This window comes from Microcebus murinus, chromosome 3 (assembly GCF_040939455.1).
Source record: "Microcebus murinus isolate Inina chromosome 3, M.murinus_Inina_mat1.0, whole genome shotgun sequence".
NCBI lineage: Eukaryota > Metazoa > Chordata > Mammalia > Primates > Cheirogaleidae > Microcebus > Microcebus murinus.
Genome location: NC_134106.1, coordinates 21,228,478 through 21,248,304, shown reverse-complemented (window position 1 = coordinate 21,248,304; position 19,827 = coordinate 21,228,478). Strand labels below are relative to the sequence as shown.

At 48.1% G+C, this 19,827-nt stretch overlaps 1 protein-coding gene across 1 annotated transcript in view; it reads left to right on the top strand.

Moving 5' to 3' along the window:
• The window catches only part of CIB4 (calcium and integrin binding family member 4), a 53,417-nt gene that overhangs the window by 21,314 nt on the left and 12,276 nt on the right, over positions 1–19,827 (top strand). The window contains exon 4 of the mRNA XM_012788184.3: positions 19,196–19,337. Within this exon, the coding sequence (XP_012643638.1) occupies positions 19,196–19,337 (142 nt within the window). The remainder of the gene's footprint in view (positions 1–19,195; positions 19,338–19,827) is intronic.

Genomic DNA, 19,827 nt, shown 5'->3' with positions numbered 1-19,827 from the left:
AGCCTCTCGGCTGCTGTGGCAGGCCTGGGAATAGCCTGGGAATCGTCCGTTTCCCAAGTCCCCACGCCAGGCCCCACCCCTGGTGCCCGGACTCCTGAGTGGAACAAATGTTCCACTGAGAAAGAGGAGAGAACAAAGGGTCCGGCCCAGCCTCCCAGGCTCCCACCCAGAGGCTCAGGCCTCCCAGGGCCCGAGGTCACGTGACCCTCAGCCTTTCATCCCATCGAGAGAAGCACTGTGGCTCTGCCAGCCCCCTGGAGATGAATACGGGGGGCTGCTCAGAGACCCAGCACCTCCCCAATGGAGCTGGCGACCTCAGCTCTCCCCTCACCCAGGGCTGCAGGCGTGGACACCACCGTGCACCCAGCAGAGCTTGGGCCCGCTGGCGGCCACACCCAGCCTCCCAGGCAGCCTCAGATCTGGGCTGTGCCAGGCACCGTGCGGAGTCGCACCATGTCATTTAATCCTCAAGGTAGCGGTGTGAGGAGGGCGTCCTTAGCTTCATTTACAGCTGGGAAGCAGAAGATCAAAGGGGTTAAGCAGCCATTCGTGGTCACACAGCTGATGGCACCAGCAGAGCCTCAGTCCCCAGCACCCGCCCCGCCCCCGGCGCCGGTGGGAGGGTCCCGACTCCCTGATGCCAGTTGGAGCTGGGAGGGCAATTTGGCAGCTGGCTCACTCCCTGCATTTTCAAGCATCATTAGATCTTTTTCTGACAACTTCATCAGTTAGCAGGGCTCAGAATTGGCAAAAATCCTTATTTAGACATTCAGCCAAAGAATTAAGAAGTGGTTTGTTTCAGAAAAAGCTCCGTGATGTAGGAGGCAGTCTCTGTCGTGGGCTGAGCAGGCAGCAGTGGAGGGACAGGATCCGGCCTCCGGCCTTGGCCTTGCCACTGACACCCGACAGTCTAGGGCACATCACCGCTCTTCTTGGGGCCTCAGTTTCCTCACCTTCCAAATGGGCGTGATGACACCTCCCACAGGTAGTTAGGAGAGACTGGGAAGGTGGCGCAGATCTCTGGATTCTAGTTTTAGCTCTCCCATCTGCTGGCTGGGTGGCCCTGGGCCAATTCCTCCCCTTTCCTTGGCCTCAACTTTCTGCCTGGATCCCAGGGCAGGGCTCGGATGACCTGAGGCTCTAACTAGGGGCAGGGGTGGGGGAGCCTGCGGGGATGGTGGGCAGCCCCCCCCACGCCCCGGGCACCCTGAGTAGGGGGATTCTGCACCCTGCAGCCTATGCATGGTGCCTCTTGAAGGGGGCGACGGGTGGGCGGGACTTCCCACTGCTCGCTGGGTGCCACTTGCTCTACCCATCCTTCGCGAGTCTGGGGGCAGGAGACAAAAAGGCACTTTGTTTCCATTTGTGCAGAGCTTAAGGGTTCCTGTCTCCTCACATGTCACATGTTGTTGGACCCCTTCATCCATCCTGGGAAGCAGCTGCTGTTACTGTCTCCAATTCACAGAGGGGAAAATTCGGGCGGGGGTAAGGAGTGGCCTGCCCACAGTCACCCAGCTAGTACCGGGCGTGGCAAGGGCCTGAACTCAGGCCAGGACCAGTGACCCCAGGGCCAGTCTCCTTGCTTTTTCCCAACCCTCTCCATTCCTGGGTTTTTTTCCCCTCATCCAGCCAGACCCACCCAGGCCTCTAATTGGTTCTGTCAGCGGATTGTGATTTCTCTTGAAGCTCCCAAAAGCAGAGTGCATTGTCCTTCTGTGTCACACCCGAGGGGCGGTTTAGTGTCGTGGAGGGAAAATAGGATTCCATGCAAGTCACTTAAGTTCTCAGAGCCTCAGCTTGTTTTCCTTTAAGATGAGAATGACAGGTGCAGGGTCGGGTAAGGATTTCTGGCCCAGCCCTTCCCTAATCGTGCTCTGTGCACATCATCTTCACTTCTCCCCCGGAGAGGTGCGTGGAGTCGAGGCAGGGTGACCAGCCCCATTTGACAGATAGGGACATGGAGGCTCGGCAGATGGAGGGAGTCCGAGGTGGCACGGCCAGCCCGTGAGCCGCTGGAGCTGGGCGCCGTGTGGCACACAGGCTCTGCTGGGCTCTGCCTCCTGGGAGAACCGTTCACGTGTCTGAGGTGAGAAGCGAATCCAGGCTTCCTTCCAGAGAAAGAGCCTCCTCCCTCCAGCGCAACGGACACACTGGTGGGATCATTTTAAAAGTATTGCTCGCGCCTGAATTCCCAGTGGCACTGAGGGGACAGGCCTCAGAGGCCTCAGGGAGGGGGCTGGTGGACCCAGGGACATGCTGGTCCCGCACCCTGGTCACAGTCCCGCGCTCACAGAGTACAAGATAAACAAACTCCATCTCAGCTTTTCAAAGGTCCTGGTCTCCAGGGCCCTTCTCAGCCCTCTGGCTTGAGGCTTTATTCCACTCACGTCTTTTCTGATAACTTCATTTGTGCCCCCAGAGGCCTCAGACTTGTTTAAAAATAGAAAAATAAACAATACTGTTCCTAAAGTGTCCCCTCCCCCTTGGGGCCTCCTAACGAGGTGCTGGCTTAGCTGGCTGGGGGCTGTTCCCAGGGTTTTGGACCCTCTGCAGGCCTCAGGCTGCTGCCGCCTCCCAGGCCCACAGTTTTTAAGGGCTGCCCTGAAGCCTGAACAGCTAGTGTGTGTGCACGGGGTGTTGTGTCACCTGCCTGGCGCTATTGGTTGCCACTGCTCCTCAAAGGTGGGGTGTGGGGTGCAGAGAGACAGGCCAGACTTAGTACAGGCTCAACCACAGAGAGACCTGTTAGGGACCTTTCCCCTCCTCTCAGCTCTGCTCTCAGCCCCTCACAGCACCACAAGTCCCTTCTGTGTGCCAGACACTGGGTAGGGCCCCAGAACACAGCCCTTGAAGTGTCTCAGGCTTGTTGTTGAAAGATCTGGACTTGAATTTGCAGTCTGTGTATGACCTCAGTTTTTCCCATCTGCAAAATGGACCTAATGCCGGCAGCCCTGCCTATGTCAGAGGGTTTTTCTGAAGACTGGACAATAGGATGGATGTGAAAATTCTAAAATGCTCTGGGAAAGTGAGTGGGATCTCAGGCAGCATTCCTGGAGGAAGTTCTATCAGCAGGCCAACCCAGTAACAAGGGGGACTAAGGCCAATAACCAAGACATCACTTCTCAGGTAGCAGAAAACTCCAAGATCAGGGATAGGTTCTCTCTGGAGACGGCTGGAAGCACCTACCTCATATGGCCCTGGCCCCTCTTGACGAAAAGCCCCTGCCTTGTCCCACACCCTGTGAGCTGCTCTGGGACTCCACCTTTAGGAAGACAGCCCAGGGCATAGCTGGGGGTGCAGACTGGATCAGGGACTGGTTCCTTCCCTGCACAGGCAGCACCTTGCCCGGCCAGCTACTCCTGTTCTCTCTCCTCTGGGCAAATGGCTTCCTGGAACAGCAAGAATTGACAAGAGAAGGGGAGGCTGCCCCATAAGGCCAGGCAGTTGGTGGTGGTCTCACCTCCTCCCTTGAATCCCATCCTCCTTAGTGAGGCCTCTGAGCCTCCAGGGACCCGACACCCCTGTGCTTTCCCAGGCTTGCACACCAAGAGTACAAGCAGCGCAAGGGGCCAACAAGGCTCTTAGCACCTCACAGAATTGTCAGCAAAAATGCCCACTGCTTGCTAGTTATCTGTCTTTGGCTACGTATCTTGGAAAGTGCCTGGAAAGGTACAGACATAGGTGGATGCTCTAAGATGCAGGGACCGTGAGATGAGCTGGGGCCATCTTCCTCTGAACCTCGTTGTCACGGAGCACAGTGCTTAATGGGACCCCCATGTCCTGCCAGCCGTTGCAGGAAAAGAGCATCCATTAGCCCCTTGCTGGGTCTGGGACCCAAAAGTCCAGCTCTGCCTGCACCCAGCTACTGGCCCGCAGAGAATGAAGCAGAAGAGAGATGCACACACTGCTGCCTCCAACCCCCTAGGAAGGAAAGTTGGTTTGCTTGCTAAGCAAATTATCTCTAGAGTGCACTTTCTTTTTTAACTTGCTTTTTATTTATTATCAAAATAGAATGTCAGCAATAAAATAAAATTTCTAAAAAGCAACTCTTTAGCACCCAGCCACCCCCACATAAGTTTTCATTTTCTATTTTCTTTTGCTATCCTTTCCCCTAGGCAAGCTCTATTTTATAACACTGTAGACATACATAGCTATAATTTTATTTTGTGCTTTTTTTCGTTAGGCATAATGCTTTTTCATGTTGCTGCATAGCCTGTGTAATTATCATTTAATGGTTGCATAATTGCATTGAGTACTGATTTACTAAACCATCCGTTCATTGCTGGACATTAACATTATTTCCAGGGGGTTATTTATTTATTTGTTACTATAAATAATTTTATAATAAACATCCTCATGTATTATTCTTTTTACTTTTTGAATTATTTTCTTAGTTTAGATATCCAGGTTCTTCTTGCTGGAGGCTCTAGATAGATAGGACTGTCCATTTTGGGAATTTGAACTATGCAACCATGCAAATGATAATTATGCCGAGTATGTAGCAACATGGAAAAACATTTATGCTTCATAGAGAAAACGCACCAAATAAAAAGTTTGGGCTTTTAAATATCCTTAACCCAGATCAATGATACAAGATAGAGCCCTGTGACACATCACTAGAGACCTTCCTTCAAGGTGACTTCGTTGCATAAAGGCTACGTTGCATGTGGTTTTTCAATACGAGGCGGGGCATGTGTTGCTGTCCAGTCCATTTTCTCCATCCTCCCACGCAGATATGGTGCAAGAGCTTCCTCAGGTGCCCTGTTCTGTCAGGGGGCCACGGCACCGCGACCCGAGGCTGGGTCAGCTTTCTCAGCATCTCCTACCAGGTGTGTGGCGGCCCCCCCCCCCAGGGCTCCTCTGCCTGCACTGCTGTCCTGGTGGCGCCGTCCTGGAGGGAGAGGTGTGGAACTTCACCTCACTCCCGTGAACGATCATCAGCTCATCCGGCCACCCCGGCACGTGCAGGGATTCATGGGACACTTCTCCACCCAGTTCTCCACGAGCAGGCTTGTTCCCCTTGGCTCTCAGCCTGGGCCCGTTTGCTGGCCCAGGAGCCTGACACCTCCATGTGCATTTTTTCCATTGTGACGCAGGGGCTTCCTGGAACACACTTTTCCCTGGAAAGAGCTCAGGTTTGAGGGTCAGGCAGACTTGGGATCAAATTCCTGCTTTTCCTCTTATTTGGTTAAGTGACTTAACCTCTCTGCTCCTAGATTAAGAATGCTCCTGCATTCTTAATCTATGGAATGGATTTACTGATTTTACTGTGTGGGTTATTTTAAGGGATTAATAGGAAAATGCAAGTGAATGTGGCTGACACAGCATCTGATCGGTGGTAAATGTGTAACCAGTTTCCATCCCTCCTTCCTGCCCCATCTTGGGCCCCAGGGAAGGTATAGGGATAAGGTGTGGTACCGAGAGGTTTAGGCCAACAGTAGGTGCTTAATAAATGCCTGGGTGATGATGAGTCATGGCTGGCTGGCTGGGCCGTCAGCAGTCAAGGACAGCTTGCTGTTACTGGGACAATGTCCCCAGGATAAAGGGGAGAGAGAAGAATAGAATGTTGGGGGTTTCAAAAATTCAATAATCCAAAATATCAGGGGCTGAAATAATAAAAGACCTTTGAGCTGCTTCGGTTTGGACTTTCTGGTGTTTAAAGAGTCACTAAGCACCGGAGAGAGAGAGGCAGCTGCTGGCGAGAGAGGGCTGTGGTGTGAGTCCATTTCCATTTATATTAGTTGATTCAAAGTGAGGAGCAAAATAGACCAATTGTTGTTGCTTCGATGTGTTGATAAAAGAGAAATTGTTGTCTTGATGCAAAGCTCTGAATCCTACAGAGTTCATAGGGAACATGGTTCCCAGGGTGCCCTGAGGTGGATGTCCCCAAACAGCTGCTAAGAAGCCCCAACAGCCATCGAGGCCCTCTGACAGCTTACAAACAGGAAGGCGGCTTGTAGACAGCAGGCCGGAACCAGGAGGGCGGCAGGCCCTGTCGCTTGCAGCAAAGCCCAGCCTGTTCCCCTGTGAGAAGCAAAGGAGCTAACAGAACGTCAGCTCTGGGCAGTTTTCTGAGCGTCTGGTGCCTGGTCTGGCCTTAGGTGGGTGACTTCATCACCTTAGTTACAGTCACTTGCTTTGCACTAACTGCCTGTAAAGCACAGGTACAGATTGTGTTTTAAAGGGTTTTTATATTGGCTGTTCAGAACTTTCTATTTTCCGCAGGAAAACCTATAAACTGTCATTAAAGTCCCCAGCCTGAGCCACCAGCAGCATTAAAACAGAGAAACAATCCTGGCTCCACCGTCCTGGAGCCCCAGCGCGCCTGGGGCTTTCCTGGTGCCCCCAGGCGAGCCGAGGTGGCTGCGAGCCACCTTCACTCCAGCCCTACGGCCAGTGAAAGCCCACACCCCCCAACTCTGCTGTTCTGTTTGGGGGGCTTTAGGGCAGAGGGGCTCCTGTGTTTTCCTTGCTTTCCTTCTGCCTCTATCTCCCTCGTCTGCTTCACTTCATGTTCACCCAAACAAAGCTCTGGGCCTCTTTGCTGACATACAAAACACTCCCTCATGACAAGCACTGTATGAATTTCGGTTGGCACCACTGAAGGCTGCAGAAAGGGTAGGTGGATCCCAGGGAGGTTCCCACGTGGGACCATTAGCACCGGCGCCTCCTCTCCCCCGTCCTCGTCCTCCCCAGGGGCCCCCTCCTCCCTCTGCTGGGACAAGCCCCTCACCCCACCCAGGCCTCAGCAGAGCAGAGGGGGCTTTTCATTTTTTAAAGCCAGTCAAATTTAGCAATAAGGGGTTGAATAAAAGCAGAGGGGTCTTGTCACTCACAAGACCCATCCTCCCCAGACACCAGCTGCTTCGGAGTGTCAGTAGCAATGTTTTTCTCGTTATCTTAGTGATTCCATAAAACAGCAAAGCTATAGAATTGAACTAGAGAGTCATTCATCTGGTGCTCTGGGAGAAGTGGTTTTCGTCAGCCAGGCTAAGGTGGTAAATGGAGACATTTCCTAAATAAATCTGGTAGAAATTGGAAGAGGGAGGGAAGAGGGAAGCCAGTTAAAGGGCACGTTTGCAGGAGAGAGAGTTTGTCACAGGTGGAATTGGCCGTGAGCAATGAGAGAGCAACAGAGGGAGAGGTGAGCGGAGGTGGCCCCATGGGGCAACGCGCCACAGCCACCTCTGCAAGGCCTGGCCGCTGCCTGTCAGAGGGGGCGGGGGTGGGGCGCTGGCAAGGTGTCTTCGAACCCAGTGCTTTCAGCTTGGCTGTTTGCTCTGGGGCAAGGCTGGGGCTGTCTGTGTTCCACGTCCCTTCTCCCCACAGCCCACAGCTCGTCCCTGCCCTTGCTGGGTGGCAGGTGCTGTCCTGGCGGGGCTGGGGGCAGCCTGTGGAGTCAGCCCCAGAGCATCTGGTGTCGTGTCTCTGCCACTTACCAGCCGCGTGAGTTTCGCCAGGTCATTTAGTGTAGTCTAAGGACTGTCCCCCTAAAAACCACCCGGGCAGCTTGTTAAGATGCAGACTCTCAGCCCCTGCCCCAGAGGTGCTGACTCAGAAGTCGATGGCGGGATCGAAAGTCTGGAGTTTGATTAAAGCTCCCTATGGGACTCAGACACAGCAGTGTTGGCGTCTCTGTGACTCCAGCCTCGGCTGCAGAATGAGGGACACACAGGTAGGCACACAACACGCTAGCTCCTCCTCGCCCCCTTCTCACCAGAGCTGCTTCGCTCGGAGGCCCCTGCAGGTTTCACATGGGGACGACGCCCACAGCAGCCTGGCCGGCCAGCCATGCCTCTGGCCAAGGTCAGCAGCTGGCCCTGGGGAGCCAGAACGCACATTTTTGCTGCCCCTGGGCAGGCGGGGCGAGCCCCTGGGCACATGCTGGCCCAGGTAACAGCTTTGCATGGGAGCTCGACACGTGCTGCTCTACCAGTCCCAGGAGTGCCAGACGCTGGAGCTCAGGAGCAGAGGGTGGGGTTACTCATGGCTATCGTTTATTGGGACCCTGCCAGTACTGGGTGTTTTGCAAATATGATCTCATTCGATCCCCACAAAACTCCACGAGCAAAGTTATGACTGCGCATTTTACAGATGGGGACATGGAGAGGCTCGGTGATCTACCCAAGGTCACACAGCTTGCTTTTGTTATTGTTGTTACCAGGAACTTGAATGCTGTTTAATGTGTTACAAGATATTATGGAGTTGATCTCAGGCTATTAAAAATGGTAATGTACAAATGGGAACAGGCACTTATTTATGATACAATTAAGTTCTATTTCGCCTAAAATAGATGTTGATAAACAAGTGAGGGGACAGCTGGCTTTTTGGTTCTGTTTTTTCTTTTATTCTTTTTCATTTTTGCTCTGAAAGATTACACTATTAAAATATTGAGATTGTATACACCTAGCCAAAAGCTGCAGGATAGCAAAATCTTGTAGATGTCAAATAAGAAGTGATTATACTAACTCCAGCCCAAGCCTCCCACAGCACAATGCCAGGCCCCTGGGCACCCTGAAAACTCAGCCCTGTAGTCCCCTGAGCTCTACCTAGGAGAAGGTGCCAGAGCAGGTGGCTCTTCTGGAAGGTTCCTCAGGGCAGTGGCAGGTACCACTGTTGGCCTGGAATCTGGGGAGAGACTGGTTTGGTGGGTCTGAGCCAGGCTCAGGCCACATGGGCTCATGGCTGTTTAATAATATTTAACATTTTTACTGCCTTTCTTCCCTGTTTGTTCCATTAGCGCTCTGTCTCCAGCTGCCGGCAGGACACATCCTCAGCCTGTCCGTGCCAGCCCATCTGTCACTAAGAGACAGCTCCCATACGGGCCTCTCTGTTTTTAGACTTCGGGAAAGTTGAACATCTAAAGCACAGAGACTGTCCCTTTTTCATAAACAACTGGTGAGAAAGATGTCTCTGGGGACCGGCCAAGGGAGAGGTACATTCACCTAATTGAATTTCTCACCTTCTCCTCTCCGCACTCCCACCTCTCCTGAAATGGAAATTTCAGGGTTCCCTCTAGTTTCACTCCATGCTAGTGCAACCTGGCAGCCTACAAGGGGAGGAGGGGTGGGTGAGGAAGGACAGGGGATTCCTACAGCCTTGCCCGTTTCCTATTCCCCCCCACAGCTTCTCCCTCGATCCCCCCGCATCTCTCCCCTTCTGATCTGCTCTCATCTCCGTGTTCTTCCTAGTTTCTCCTGCAGGGCCCTTTGTCTGTCCTACCTCCCAGCACACACTGGCCTGTCCTAGCTCTTGTCATTATATTGGCTTGTACCTGATTTAGACGCTTTCCCTATGCTGTCTGTTTATGAAGAGATGTCTGTAAATGCCTAGCCTGAGCCTCCTGGAGGGTAGAGGTGGCATCTCCACCATTTGGGGGGCCCCAGGACTTAGCACAGTGCCTGGTGCACAGTAACTCACCCTTATGCGTTTGCTACAAGGACTTAAAGTTCAGATTATGAGCTTTGTGTTTTTGTCTCTAGCTGAGGAAGCCACATCCATCACCCACACCCCCCTGCCCTACCCCTGCCCAACCTCCAGGCTTGTTCTCTGAGCACCTGCCAGCTGGCAGGGGCATGGGTCTCAGGGTGATGCCTTAAACACCGCCTGCTCTGTGTGTGTAGGTAGGAATACGATTTTGAGAAATTTTCTTGGGAAAAAATTAATTAAATGCCCAATGGAGTCAAGAGTAGCACTGTAGAAAAAGCATTGAATTAGGAGTTGGAGTCCCAACCTTTATTTAGCAAGTAGCTTCCCTTCCTTGGGCTTGAGTTTGCAACCTTTGTAAAATGGAGTGATAATATCTATCTTGCCACCTTCCTGTAAGATAGTTACAGCCTAACCCAATACCTTGCACACAGCAGGTGCTTACTTGTGTTGGGTTTATGAACCACTGAATGACTTTGACTCAACACTGCCACCTCCTGGTAGAGCTATTCTAGTGCTCAAGGGCGACTCCTGGTTCAGACCTGGAACTAGGAATTTCTCCTGGGCAACAGGATGGAAGGAAGAGGATCCTTCTATGAAGGGGTATCTCTCAAACTTGTTTCCAGGTGAGCCCTGCAGCTCTATCCAGTTGTGGCTTCCAAGTCACTGCTCCTGATGACAAGATCTTTCATTTCCTCGGGGGCAGCCACTTCCCAAGGTGTAGGTAGCCCAGAAACACAGGGTTGGAATGGGCTCCACCACCCACCAGCTGATAGACCTTTTCCTCCAGGGACCCACTCCCACCAATGGGTGAAGGACCTTTTCTTCATTTAAAACCTTTCTTCTTTGTCAGTATAAGTGTTTAATGCTGTTAATTTCCCTGTACACCCTGCTTTCACTGAATCTCACAAATTTTGATATGTTGTGTTTTCATTTTCATTTCCATACAGTATGTGGCTTTTTGGGTCTGACTTCTTTAATTTAGCAAAATCCATTGAAGAATTATCCACATTGTATGAATCAATGTTTTTTTTTTTCTTTAGATAGGGTCTTGCTCTGTTACCCAGGCTAGAGTGCAGTGGTGTCTTTATAGCTCACTGCAGCCTCAAACTCCTGCCTCAACCTCCCAAGTAGCTGGGACTACAGACAAACACCACCATGCCCACACCACTCCTGGCTAATTTTTCTTGTTTTTTGTAGAGATGGGGTCTCGCTTTATTGTTCAGGCTGGTCTTGAACTCCTGGCCTCAAGTAATCCTCCCACCTCTGCCTCCCAGAGTGCTAGGATTACAAGCATGAGCCACCATGCCCAACTGTGGTTTTTCCTTTTTATTGACGGGTAGTATTCCATTGTATGAATGTGCCATAGTTTGCTTATCCATTCTCCTGTTGAAGTACATATTGATTATTGTGGCCTGCCTTTTCATTCTTTTAATGATGTCTTTTGAACATACTTTTAAATTTTTAATATACTCCAATTTATGAAAATTTCCCCCATGGTGAGTGCTTTTATATATTGTTAAACAGTCTTTGCCCCAAGGTCATGAAGATATTTTTGCTAATGTTTTATTATCAGCCCTACACATTATATCTATGATCAACCTGAAATTCACTTTTGTGTATGGCATGAGGTAGGAATCCAGATTCAGTTTTTTTCCCCAGATGAATGTCCACTAAACCTAACACTACTTATTGAAAAGACCCTCCTTTCCCTGAGTGCACTGCAGTGCCATCTTTGTCATAAATCAGGTGGCCATATGAATGTGGGTATGTTTCTGGAATCTCTATGGCCATGAATCTGTTTGCCTATTCTTGCACCAACACCACACTGTATTAATTACTAGAGGTTTAGTATCAATCTTGATGTTTAGTGGTACGAATCCTTCAGCCTTGTTCCTCTTCTTTAGGATTAACTTGGCTGTTCTTGACTGTTGCATTGCCACATCAAGTTTATAGTCAGCTTGTCAATTTCCACAGAGGATCAGCTGGAAGTCTTAAACTAGAATTGCACCAACTCTAATTCAGAAAGAATCAACATTAATAATATTGCGTCTTCTAATCCATAACTATGGTATACCTGAGGTGACTTTTTAAAGGCACAAAACCATAAAAGGTTTTGTTACACCCCTCCTCCCCAGGGTATGGAATTTGCTCACCCAACCTTGCACAACCAAGAGGGAGCTTTCAGGCAGCACTTGCCTCAGAGTCTGCCCCAGAGAAACTGAGTTCTCTGCTCAAGATCCAGGAAGGGCTAACAGACACCACCATCTATTCCTTTCCTTGACACGTGCTTTACATTAGTTTAAAATGTTTTAAAATATAAACATGAATTATATCATTTTAATAAGAGTTGGCATCAGACAATGAACAAAAATGATGTGTTATTTGAAAATAACAAACTCTAGAAATTGATGAAAATTAATTGGCAATGAGAAATTTTAAATGAAAGAATATTTTTCGATCTTTTTTTTAAAAAATGAGATCTTAAAATTCAAAGTGCATCAATGACGTCATTATTGAGTCACTAGCATATTTTTGTGTGAATTTTTTCCAGCAACTGTAAAAAGCCCTTTTTGACTAGGCGCTAGTTGGAGAAATGGTGAGGAGATATTTTTAAGCTAAGTCCAAATATTTTTCCTCTGACTTTCATCTTCAAATCAAATCTCTTGTTCAATAACTTTAAGAAGATCTTTTTTAAAAAAATAAAAACGTTTAGTTTTTGGCAAGGGCTGCAATCTTTTTATTGTCAACAAACTGTAGTTTCTATTTCCAAAAAAAACTCCCAGCATTTGGGGTTTATTTTCATCATCTTTCATAGATGGAGATTGCACTACTGAGTTACCTGTATAAATTTCTGTGCTGACATGTTTATATTCCCCCTGTTCAGAACGACTTCAAACTAGGGTACATGTTATTCTTGAAATGGAAGCATTGCTTTGTCAACTGTCACTTCCTTCCTCCTCTGGGGGATTGAAGACTTCTAAATGAGCGTGAAATTTAATGCAGACTATAACTCTCTGGATAGATCCCAAAATTGACTGGTTGAGATTTCAGATTGTTAAAGTTACAGCATCAAAAATCTGGAATCCAGTAACCTAGGCCTGTGATCACTGAGTCTTGCTCTCTTAGCTGCCCCTTCTCAATAGTTCTTCTGTCTGCCCCGGGCTGAGCAGGCGGGACCTGAGGACTCAGGCTGAGCTGGCATTTGGTGCAGAGTGGAGAGCTCTGCATAGCATCATTGGGCCCCTTTGCCTGGATCTGTATATGTGCTAAGCGAAGCCTTGTCACAGGGGACTCGTGTCCTGGGACATCCCTCTGGGCAGTGATGAGCCAGCAAACCTCGGGGAGAGAGCAGCTGACCCTCGCTGGGACAGGGACAGGCCTAGGGCACTCTCCTGACAGGTGCCCACCAAGCCTCACAGAGAACTGTACCAGCTCCCCTTGGCCCCCAGGGCCCAGACGCAGCTCTGGTGACCCAGCCCTAGCCCTGCGTCCTCTCAGGAACAGTATCCCCTGTTCCCTACTCTGGCTGCTGCCCCTTCCCCAGCCTGGAGGCTCCATTCGGGGCTTCACCTTCCCCTCCTGCCCCTCCCTCCTGCCATGTTCATTCCCTCGGCCTTCTCCACTGCATCGCCCCTTCCTAGAGACAGACAGGGTCACTACTGGATAGCCACTGAGCTCATAAAGGCCACTTCTTAGTCTTCAATCTAGGCTCCATTTTTGTATATATAGCAAAAATATTTTTATTAAAATAAGAATTTATGTATTTGTTTATTATTATTTTTTTGAGACAGGGTCTCACTATGTGGCTCAGGCTGGAGTGCAGTGGTACATAATTCCTGGGCTCAAGCGATCCTCCTGCCTCAGCCTCCCGAGTGGCTAGAACTACAGGTGTGCCATCATGCCCAGCTAATTTAAAAAAAATTTTTCTATGGAGACAGGGTCTCACTAAGTTGCCCAAGCTGGTCTCAAATTCCTGGCCTCAAACAATCCTCCCACCCTAGCCTTCCAAAGCGCTGGGATTATAGGCGTGAGCCAATGCATCTGATTTAAAGTAAGAATTTTTAGGGGGATCTATTGCTAAGGTTTTCCACATTTTAATGGTGATATGCTTGGCCTCCCTTACATCTTTCCTTTTGATGTTTATTTGGCACTATGTGCTTTTGTGGAAATAGGGTAAGACACACTCAGGAGACTGGGATCTTAGGCTGGCTTTGCTACTCGTTGGCTAAGTGACCCTGGGTGAGTCCCTCTTCTTTCCCAGGGCCTCATGTCCACATCCATGAGATGAGTGGTCAGCCTAGATCACAGATCTCCAGCCATGCTTCATTGTGCACCCCCAGGAATAGAAAAATCTGGAGCATGCACCCATGATATGTGCATATGCATTTATAAACCATACATTTACTACTATAATAGTATGATGTAAATATGCAAAATAAAACATTTTAAAGGACAAGTTAAATATTACATAAAATACTCTAAAAACAAATTCCTCTTTATTATATATAACAAAATTATATATTATTTTATATATTATATATAACAAATTACATATAAAATTATATAATATAATTATATGTTCTATATATTATATAGAATATATTTATTATATATAACAAAAATTATATAACAAAATATATTATATTATAATATTTATTATTATATATTTTATATATAACAAAAATTTGTTATATATAACAAAAATTTCTTTTTTGCACTATTTTGTTTGCATAAAATTAACAGCAACACTGTAAGGGAAAGCAATGTGGTTGGATTTGCTTCATTATTCTTTGAAATCTTGCTTTCAGATTGAGATCAAGCCATGCAGAGGTCTAGTACTTGATCAGTTTATTTTTGATAGCTGTCATAATTGATCCAAAGAGAAGAAATGTATCATAGGCTGCATGAATCAAATCATGGTATTCATTTTCAACCCCATCCACCAATTAAAGGCTGTGGATAGAAATTAAACTAGTAATTGTCCATCTTCCCTTATGCCAGGTAATGGCTCTTTCATGCTGAAAAGTGGAAAGTATTGCATTTTTATATTTTTAACAAATGGACTCAAAATCCACTGACATTCTTTATTTGGACAACTTTCAAACAGGTTAGAAAAATCCGTTTCTATATTTTCAGGTATGCAGATGCAAGCATTTTTATAGGTGATACCACTGGATTTTAACAACAAAAATCCCATTTTCAAAATATTCTCTTCAAAACATGAGTTTCTCTAGGAAAGCAATATTGTTAAAATGGGTCACATTTATCTTGAAGAGTCAAATGAATTTGAGTTCTTTTTTTGGTGGATATCTGCTAGGTAGCAAACTGCCAACAGCCACTTGTCATTACGAAAAGGTCAGCAAATTTGGAACACTTGTCTTTTTGTGCAAGAAAAATGTAGAACTCATCTGTAAGTTTGAGGGCTCTTTTAAGAACTCCTCCAAGGGATAACCTGCATATCTCCATGCAGTTCATAAGATTTTCATAGTCACTTTTCTTCTGATTACAAATCATCGTATAAGTTTTACTTTATTTTAAACATTGTTTTTTTTAAAGAACCATTTCAATGCATCCTGCTGTACTTCGTGTATTTCTGGGTTTGCCTTCTTGACTGCGGTAGCCTGCAGGGAGTTAGCTCACGTGTGCTGCTGTTCCTGCCCCTCTCCCCAGAATCCTTTCAGCAGGGAGCAGCCACTCCATCAATGAGTGCATTCGATTTTCCCCGTAAGTGGTGCTTTTATTAAAGAAGTAATTTACCGTTTAGTCTGTTTCTTTTTTCCTTTATTGGCTCACAGAAATGTGGTTCCTCTAGGAAAATCATATTAGAAACATCTATACTTTTATTTAACTATTTAGCAAAGCTTCTGCAGTGTGACATTTGTTTGAATGCTTATTTCTCTACATCCTCAGCAATATTTTCTCTGCATCTTTCAACGAGCTCACCACGTTGTGTTCTATCTACTGCTCTTGCTACCACCAGCTACCACACCGACTGCCCTGTTTCCAGTCTCTCTAAGACAAGGGGTGTGTGTGTTTGTGTGTGAGATAAGAGGGGTGTGATGTGGGTCTAAGGGTGAGTGTGTCTGTGTCTTGGCAACCACCTCCCTCCCACCACTTCCAGCAGGGCCAAGCAAGGGGGACGCCCCCGGGGAAAGGAAGAGTGGTGTCTCATTGCAGGCTGGATCCGTGCTTGGGCAGGGAGGTTGCTGACCTGCCTTGCACCTGTCTGAGCACAGGAGAAGAGAATGGTGCAGAGACTTCTTGTTCTGTCTGCCTGGATTCTCGTGATTTCTACCTCATGGCAAAGAACTCATATTTGGAGTAGGAAAGGTTTCAGCGCTGTCGTTTTCTTGTTGTTCACTTGCATTTGCATTATAAGCATGAATGTCAATTGTGGTTTCCTTGCAGGAATCTTGTTAAGCTGTGTATCCATTTGTAAGAGTTAATGTAGTTAAAATTTGGTAAGGTAATCTGTAAAGCCACTTAGCTAGGGACATGTGACTTGGAACGCATCACAGCAGATAACCCTTACCAGCTTTAATTTCAGGCAGTCAAAGCAAGCATTTCTGGGCATGTTTGGGTGGAAGGATGGAGAAACCAGACAGAGCAGGAGCTTGTTTGTAGGTTCTAGCTGGGCGGTCTGGATTGTCCTGGCCCCTGGCCACTCCCAAAACATATATATGAGATATAGATAATTACATATAAAAATAATATATTAATATATAATTATATAACAAATATATAATTATATATAAGTATACACATTATTATGTTTTAATTATATATAAATGATATACATTAATAATTATATATCATTATTTATTTATATAATGATTATATGCAATAATATGTGATTGTGGTAAATAATTTATAATTATAGTAGTACTGATTATATTATTTATATATCAATACTAATAAAATATATTGATATATATATAATAGACTCTGTCGCCTGAGGACCTTATTTACAGGGCAGATTTCTGGAAGTGCCCGTTTGCTAAGGCAGCCGTAGCAGTGAACAACAGAAATGTACCGTCTCATAATTCTGGAGACAGAAGTCCGAGATCCAGGCGTGGGCAGGGCTGGTTCCTTCCAAGAGCTGGGAGGGAGACTCTGCCCCAGGCCTCTCTCCTGGCCTCTGGGGGTTTTCTGGCAAGCTTTGTGTCCGGTGGCTCGCAGATGCGTCACCCTGACCTCTGCCTCCATCTTCACGCGGTGCTGTCCCTGAATGTGCCTGTGTCCCAGTTTCTCCTTTTTATAGGGACACCAGTCATGTCAGATTAGGGGCTCACTCTACCCCATCCGACCTCGACTTAACCCCTAACTAGTTACATCTACAACGTCTCTATTTCCAAGTAAGGTCATATTCTGAGGTGCTGGGAGTTAGGACTTTAACATACAGATTTTGGGTAAGGGGGAGACATAATTCAACCTGTAACACTAGGTCACATCCCAGACCTTCTAGAACGAGGTCTCTGAGGGTGGACGCTTGGGGTTCTCTGTGTGTGTATACATAGTGTATTCCATGCAACACAGTATGCTGAACACATTTTTTTGGTAGTTTTTTTTTTTAAATTGTGATAAGAACTCTTAATGTGAAATATACGCTCTCAATAAATTTTTCAGTGCACAATATAGTATTGTGGACAATAGGCACAATGCCGTACAGCAGTTCTCTAGGATTCACGTTTTTAACAAGGACCCCAGGTGTGACTCATATGCTCACTAAAGTTCAAGAACTACATGGCCACCCAGGGCGACACGGAATGTCCCTCTCCCACCTCAAATACATAAGCATACAAATACTGTGTTTCCCCAAAAATAAGACAGGGTCTTATATTTATTTTTCCTCAAGAAGACACCCTAGGGTTTATTTTCAGGGGATGTGTTATTTTCCCCTCAAATCCTCAGCTTGCAGCACGCACAGGATGGCCGGGACCTGACAGGGGGAGCCGACCTTGTTGGTGGGGCTGCCCGCACCTTTCTGGTCACCTCTGAGATAGTAGCTGTCACGATGGGGCAGATGAGAAGGGCTGCTCCACTTCTTTACTGCTCCGCCACGAAATGCACGGGTTGTGCAGATCCGCTGCGTAGCCACGCCCATCACTAGGTCTTACTTTCGGGGTAGGGCGTATATTGCGCAAATGCTTAGAAATCCTGCTAGGGCTTATTTTATAGGTAGGTCTTATTTTGGGGGAAACACGGTAGAAGAAAACTATACATTTGAATATGTAGCTGAGTTCAAAAGAAATGAAAGAGAAATATTCATGGGCCCAAAAACGGAGAAATCAGACCAAGAGCTAAGCGCTGGCTGACAGCAGGCGGCCCATAGGAGCAGGCAGTGGTCCGGAGCCCTGGGGCTGGGGCGGGGGTTCCAATCCCCTTGATGGAGTTGTGTGCTTGAAGTCAAAGAGCTGGAGCTAACCCTTCTGCATGGATCCTGGAGCCATGAAGAGATGTCTTGTCCGGGAAAATGGATGGAAACAGTCAACTGGAGAGGACATTTCCTCAACTAACTAGAAATTTGGAAGATTGAGGAGCTCCTGGCCTCTGACCTCTGCCGTGTGAATTCACAGGATGCAGGAGCCTTCTTAGCTGAGGTGCATGCGAGGACGGGGAACTTGGGCTGGGGTGGGGGAAGCATCAGGTGGTTCTGGAACATTGAGCAGAGCTGGGATTGGAGACGGCCTGCAGGCCTGGGACACGCAAGGCTGGACACCTGAGCCACCGAGGGAAAGGAACCCTGGGAGGTGGGATGGGTTGGGGCACAGAAAGTCGGGGAGGAGGGCACCGAAGGTGAACTTGTCAAGCTTGTTCTGTGGGGTTCTCGGTTCTCCCTTTAACCCTCCTAAGACCTGCCCACCCCCCTCCACCCGAAGCCCACTCAACCTGCCCATTCCTGGGGCTGCAGGCGGAATAGTAAGGCAGCCTTAGCGAGCCCTCCCTGGCTGGCAGGGAAGTGGCTGGGGTGTCGCCAGCCCAGGCCATGGGTGCCAGCAGAGAAGGGCCCTCACGTGCCATATGAGACACTGGCCAGGCCCAGTTTAGGGGACCCAGAGTGCCTAAAATCACATGACCTTTACTCATTTGGGAACCTAATTTTAGAAATAGTTTAGTTTAAAAATGAAAATTGCTATGGCCATTATGGTATCTATAGTAGCTAGGTAACAACTATCTACCATGTGTTGAGTGTTAGTTACTGGGCACTGTGCGACTGTAAACCTACCCTGCTGAGTCCTCATGACAGTCCTATTGGGTAGATATAATTTGTATCCCGCCCTGTCTTGGACATGAGAAATCTTAGGCGCTGGGGGATTATATAATTTGTCTAAACTGAGTTCATGATCTAGTGAACAGTGAAGGCCAGGACTCAAAAACCCAGGCCTGTCTGACGTCCCCATCAATATGTTGGCCATGGCTAACGCTGGGGAGTGGATTTCAGATGGCTTTTATCCTATTCCTTATGCTTTTTTGTGATTGCCAAGTTTTCTCCATAAAATGGGGAAAAGTTAATAACCATAAAAAGATAAACACAACCAAAAAATGAGCCTCTGGAATGTGTGTGCAGGGGGAGATGGTGTGGGGGGGTGAGGTGAGGCAGGGTCCCTGTCCCCATAGTGGCACTCACAGAGCCAGTATCTGCTCCCATATTTAGGTTGTGGCTCTTCTCAAACCCAAGACCGGACACAGTGCTTGTGACAGAGGAGAGAGGCTCAGGGAGATGTAAACCCGACCCCTAAAGGCCTCTTGCCTTCCCCACCCACAGGTCAACCCCTTCAGAGACCGCATCTGCAGAGTGTTCTCGCACAACGACGTGTTCTCCTTTGAGGACGTGCTGGGCATGGCATCTGTGTTCAGCGAGCAGGCCTGCCCCAGCCTGAAGATCGAGTACGCCTTTCGCATCTACGGTGGGTGCTGGGGGGGTTGGAGGGGTGTGGGAGAGGGGGGAGGGGTGTGGGAGGGGGGAGGGGTGTGGGAGGGGGGAGGGGTGTGGGAGAGGGGAGAGGGCCACAGAGGCCGCACCACATCTGGAATCTGTCAACGCCAGTCATCCACAGGAGGGTGCTAACTGGCGTTGGCCTGTGTATTTGTGGGTATGTATCTTGTTTTGCAGGTACCGAGGAATAGAAAAAACACTGATTCAGACCTGTGCCTCCAGTGGGTAGTGCCCTCCTCTCCACGCCGTCAGAGGCCAATGGAGTCCTGGGTGCTAATATTTGCTGGTAGTGTGTGGGCATGAGAGAGAGAGAGAGAGAGAGAGAGAGAGAGAAAGAGAGAGAGAGACAGAGAGGGACTACATACAGGTATAAAGGAGCCATGCTTGTTTGGCAGAAGGAGCACGGGATGGGAAGTTAAGTAAACTTGAAAGTGGAACTAGCTGAGCCACCAAATGGCTGA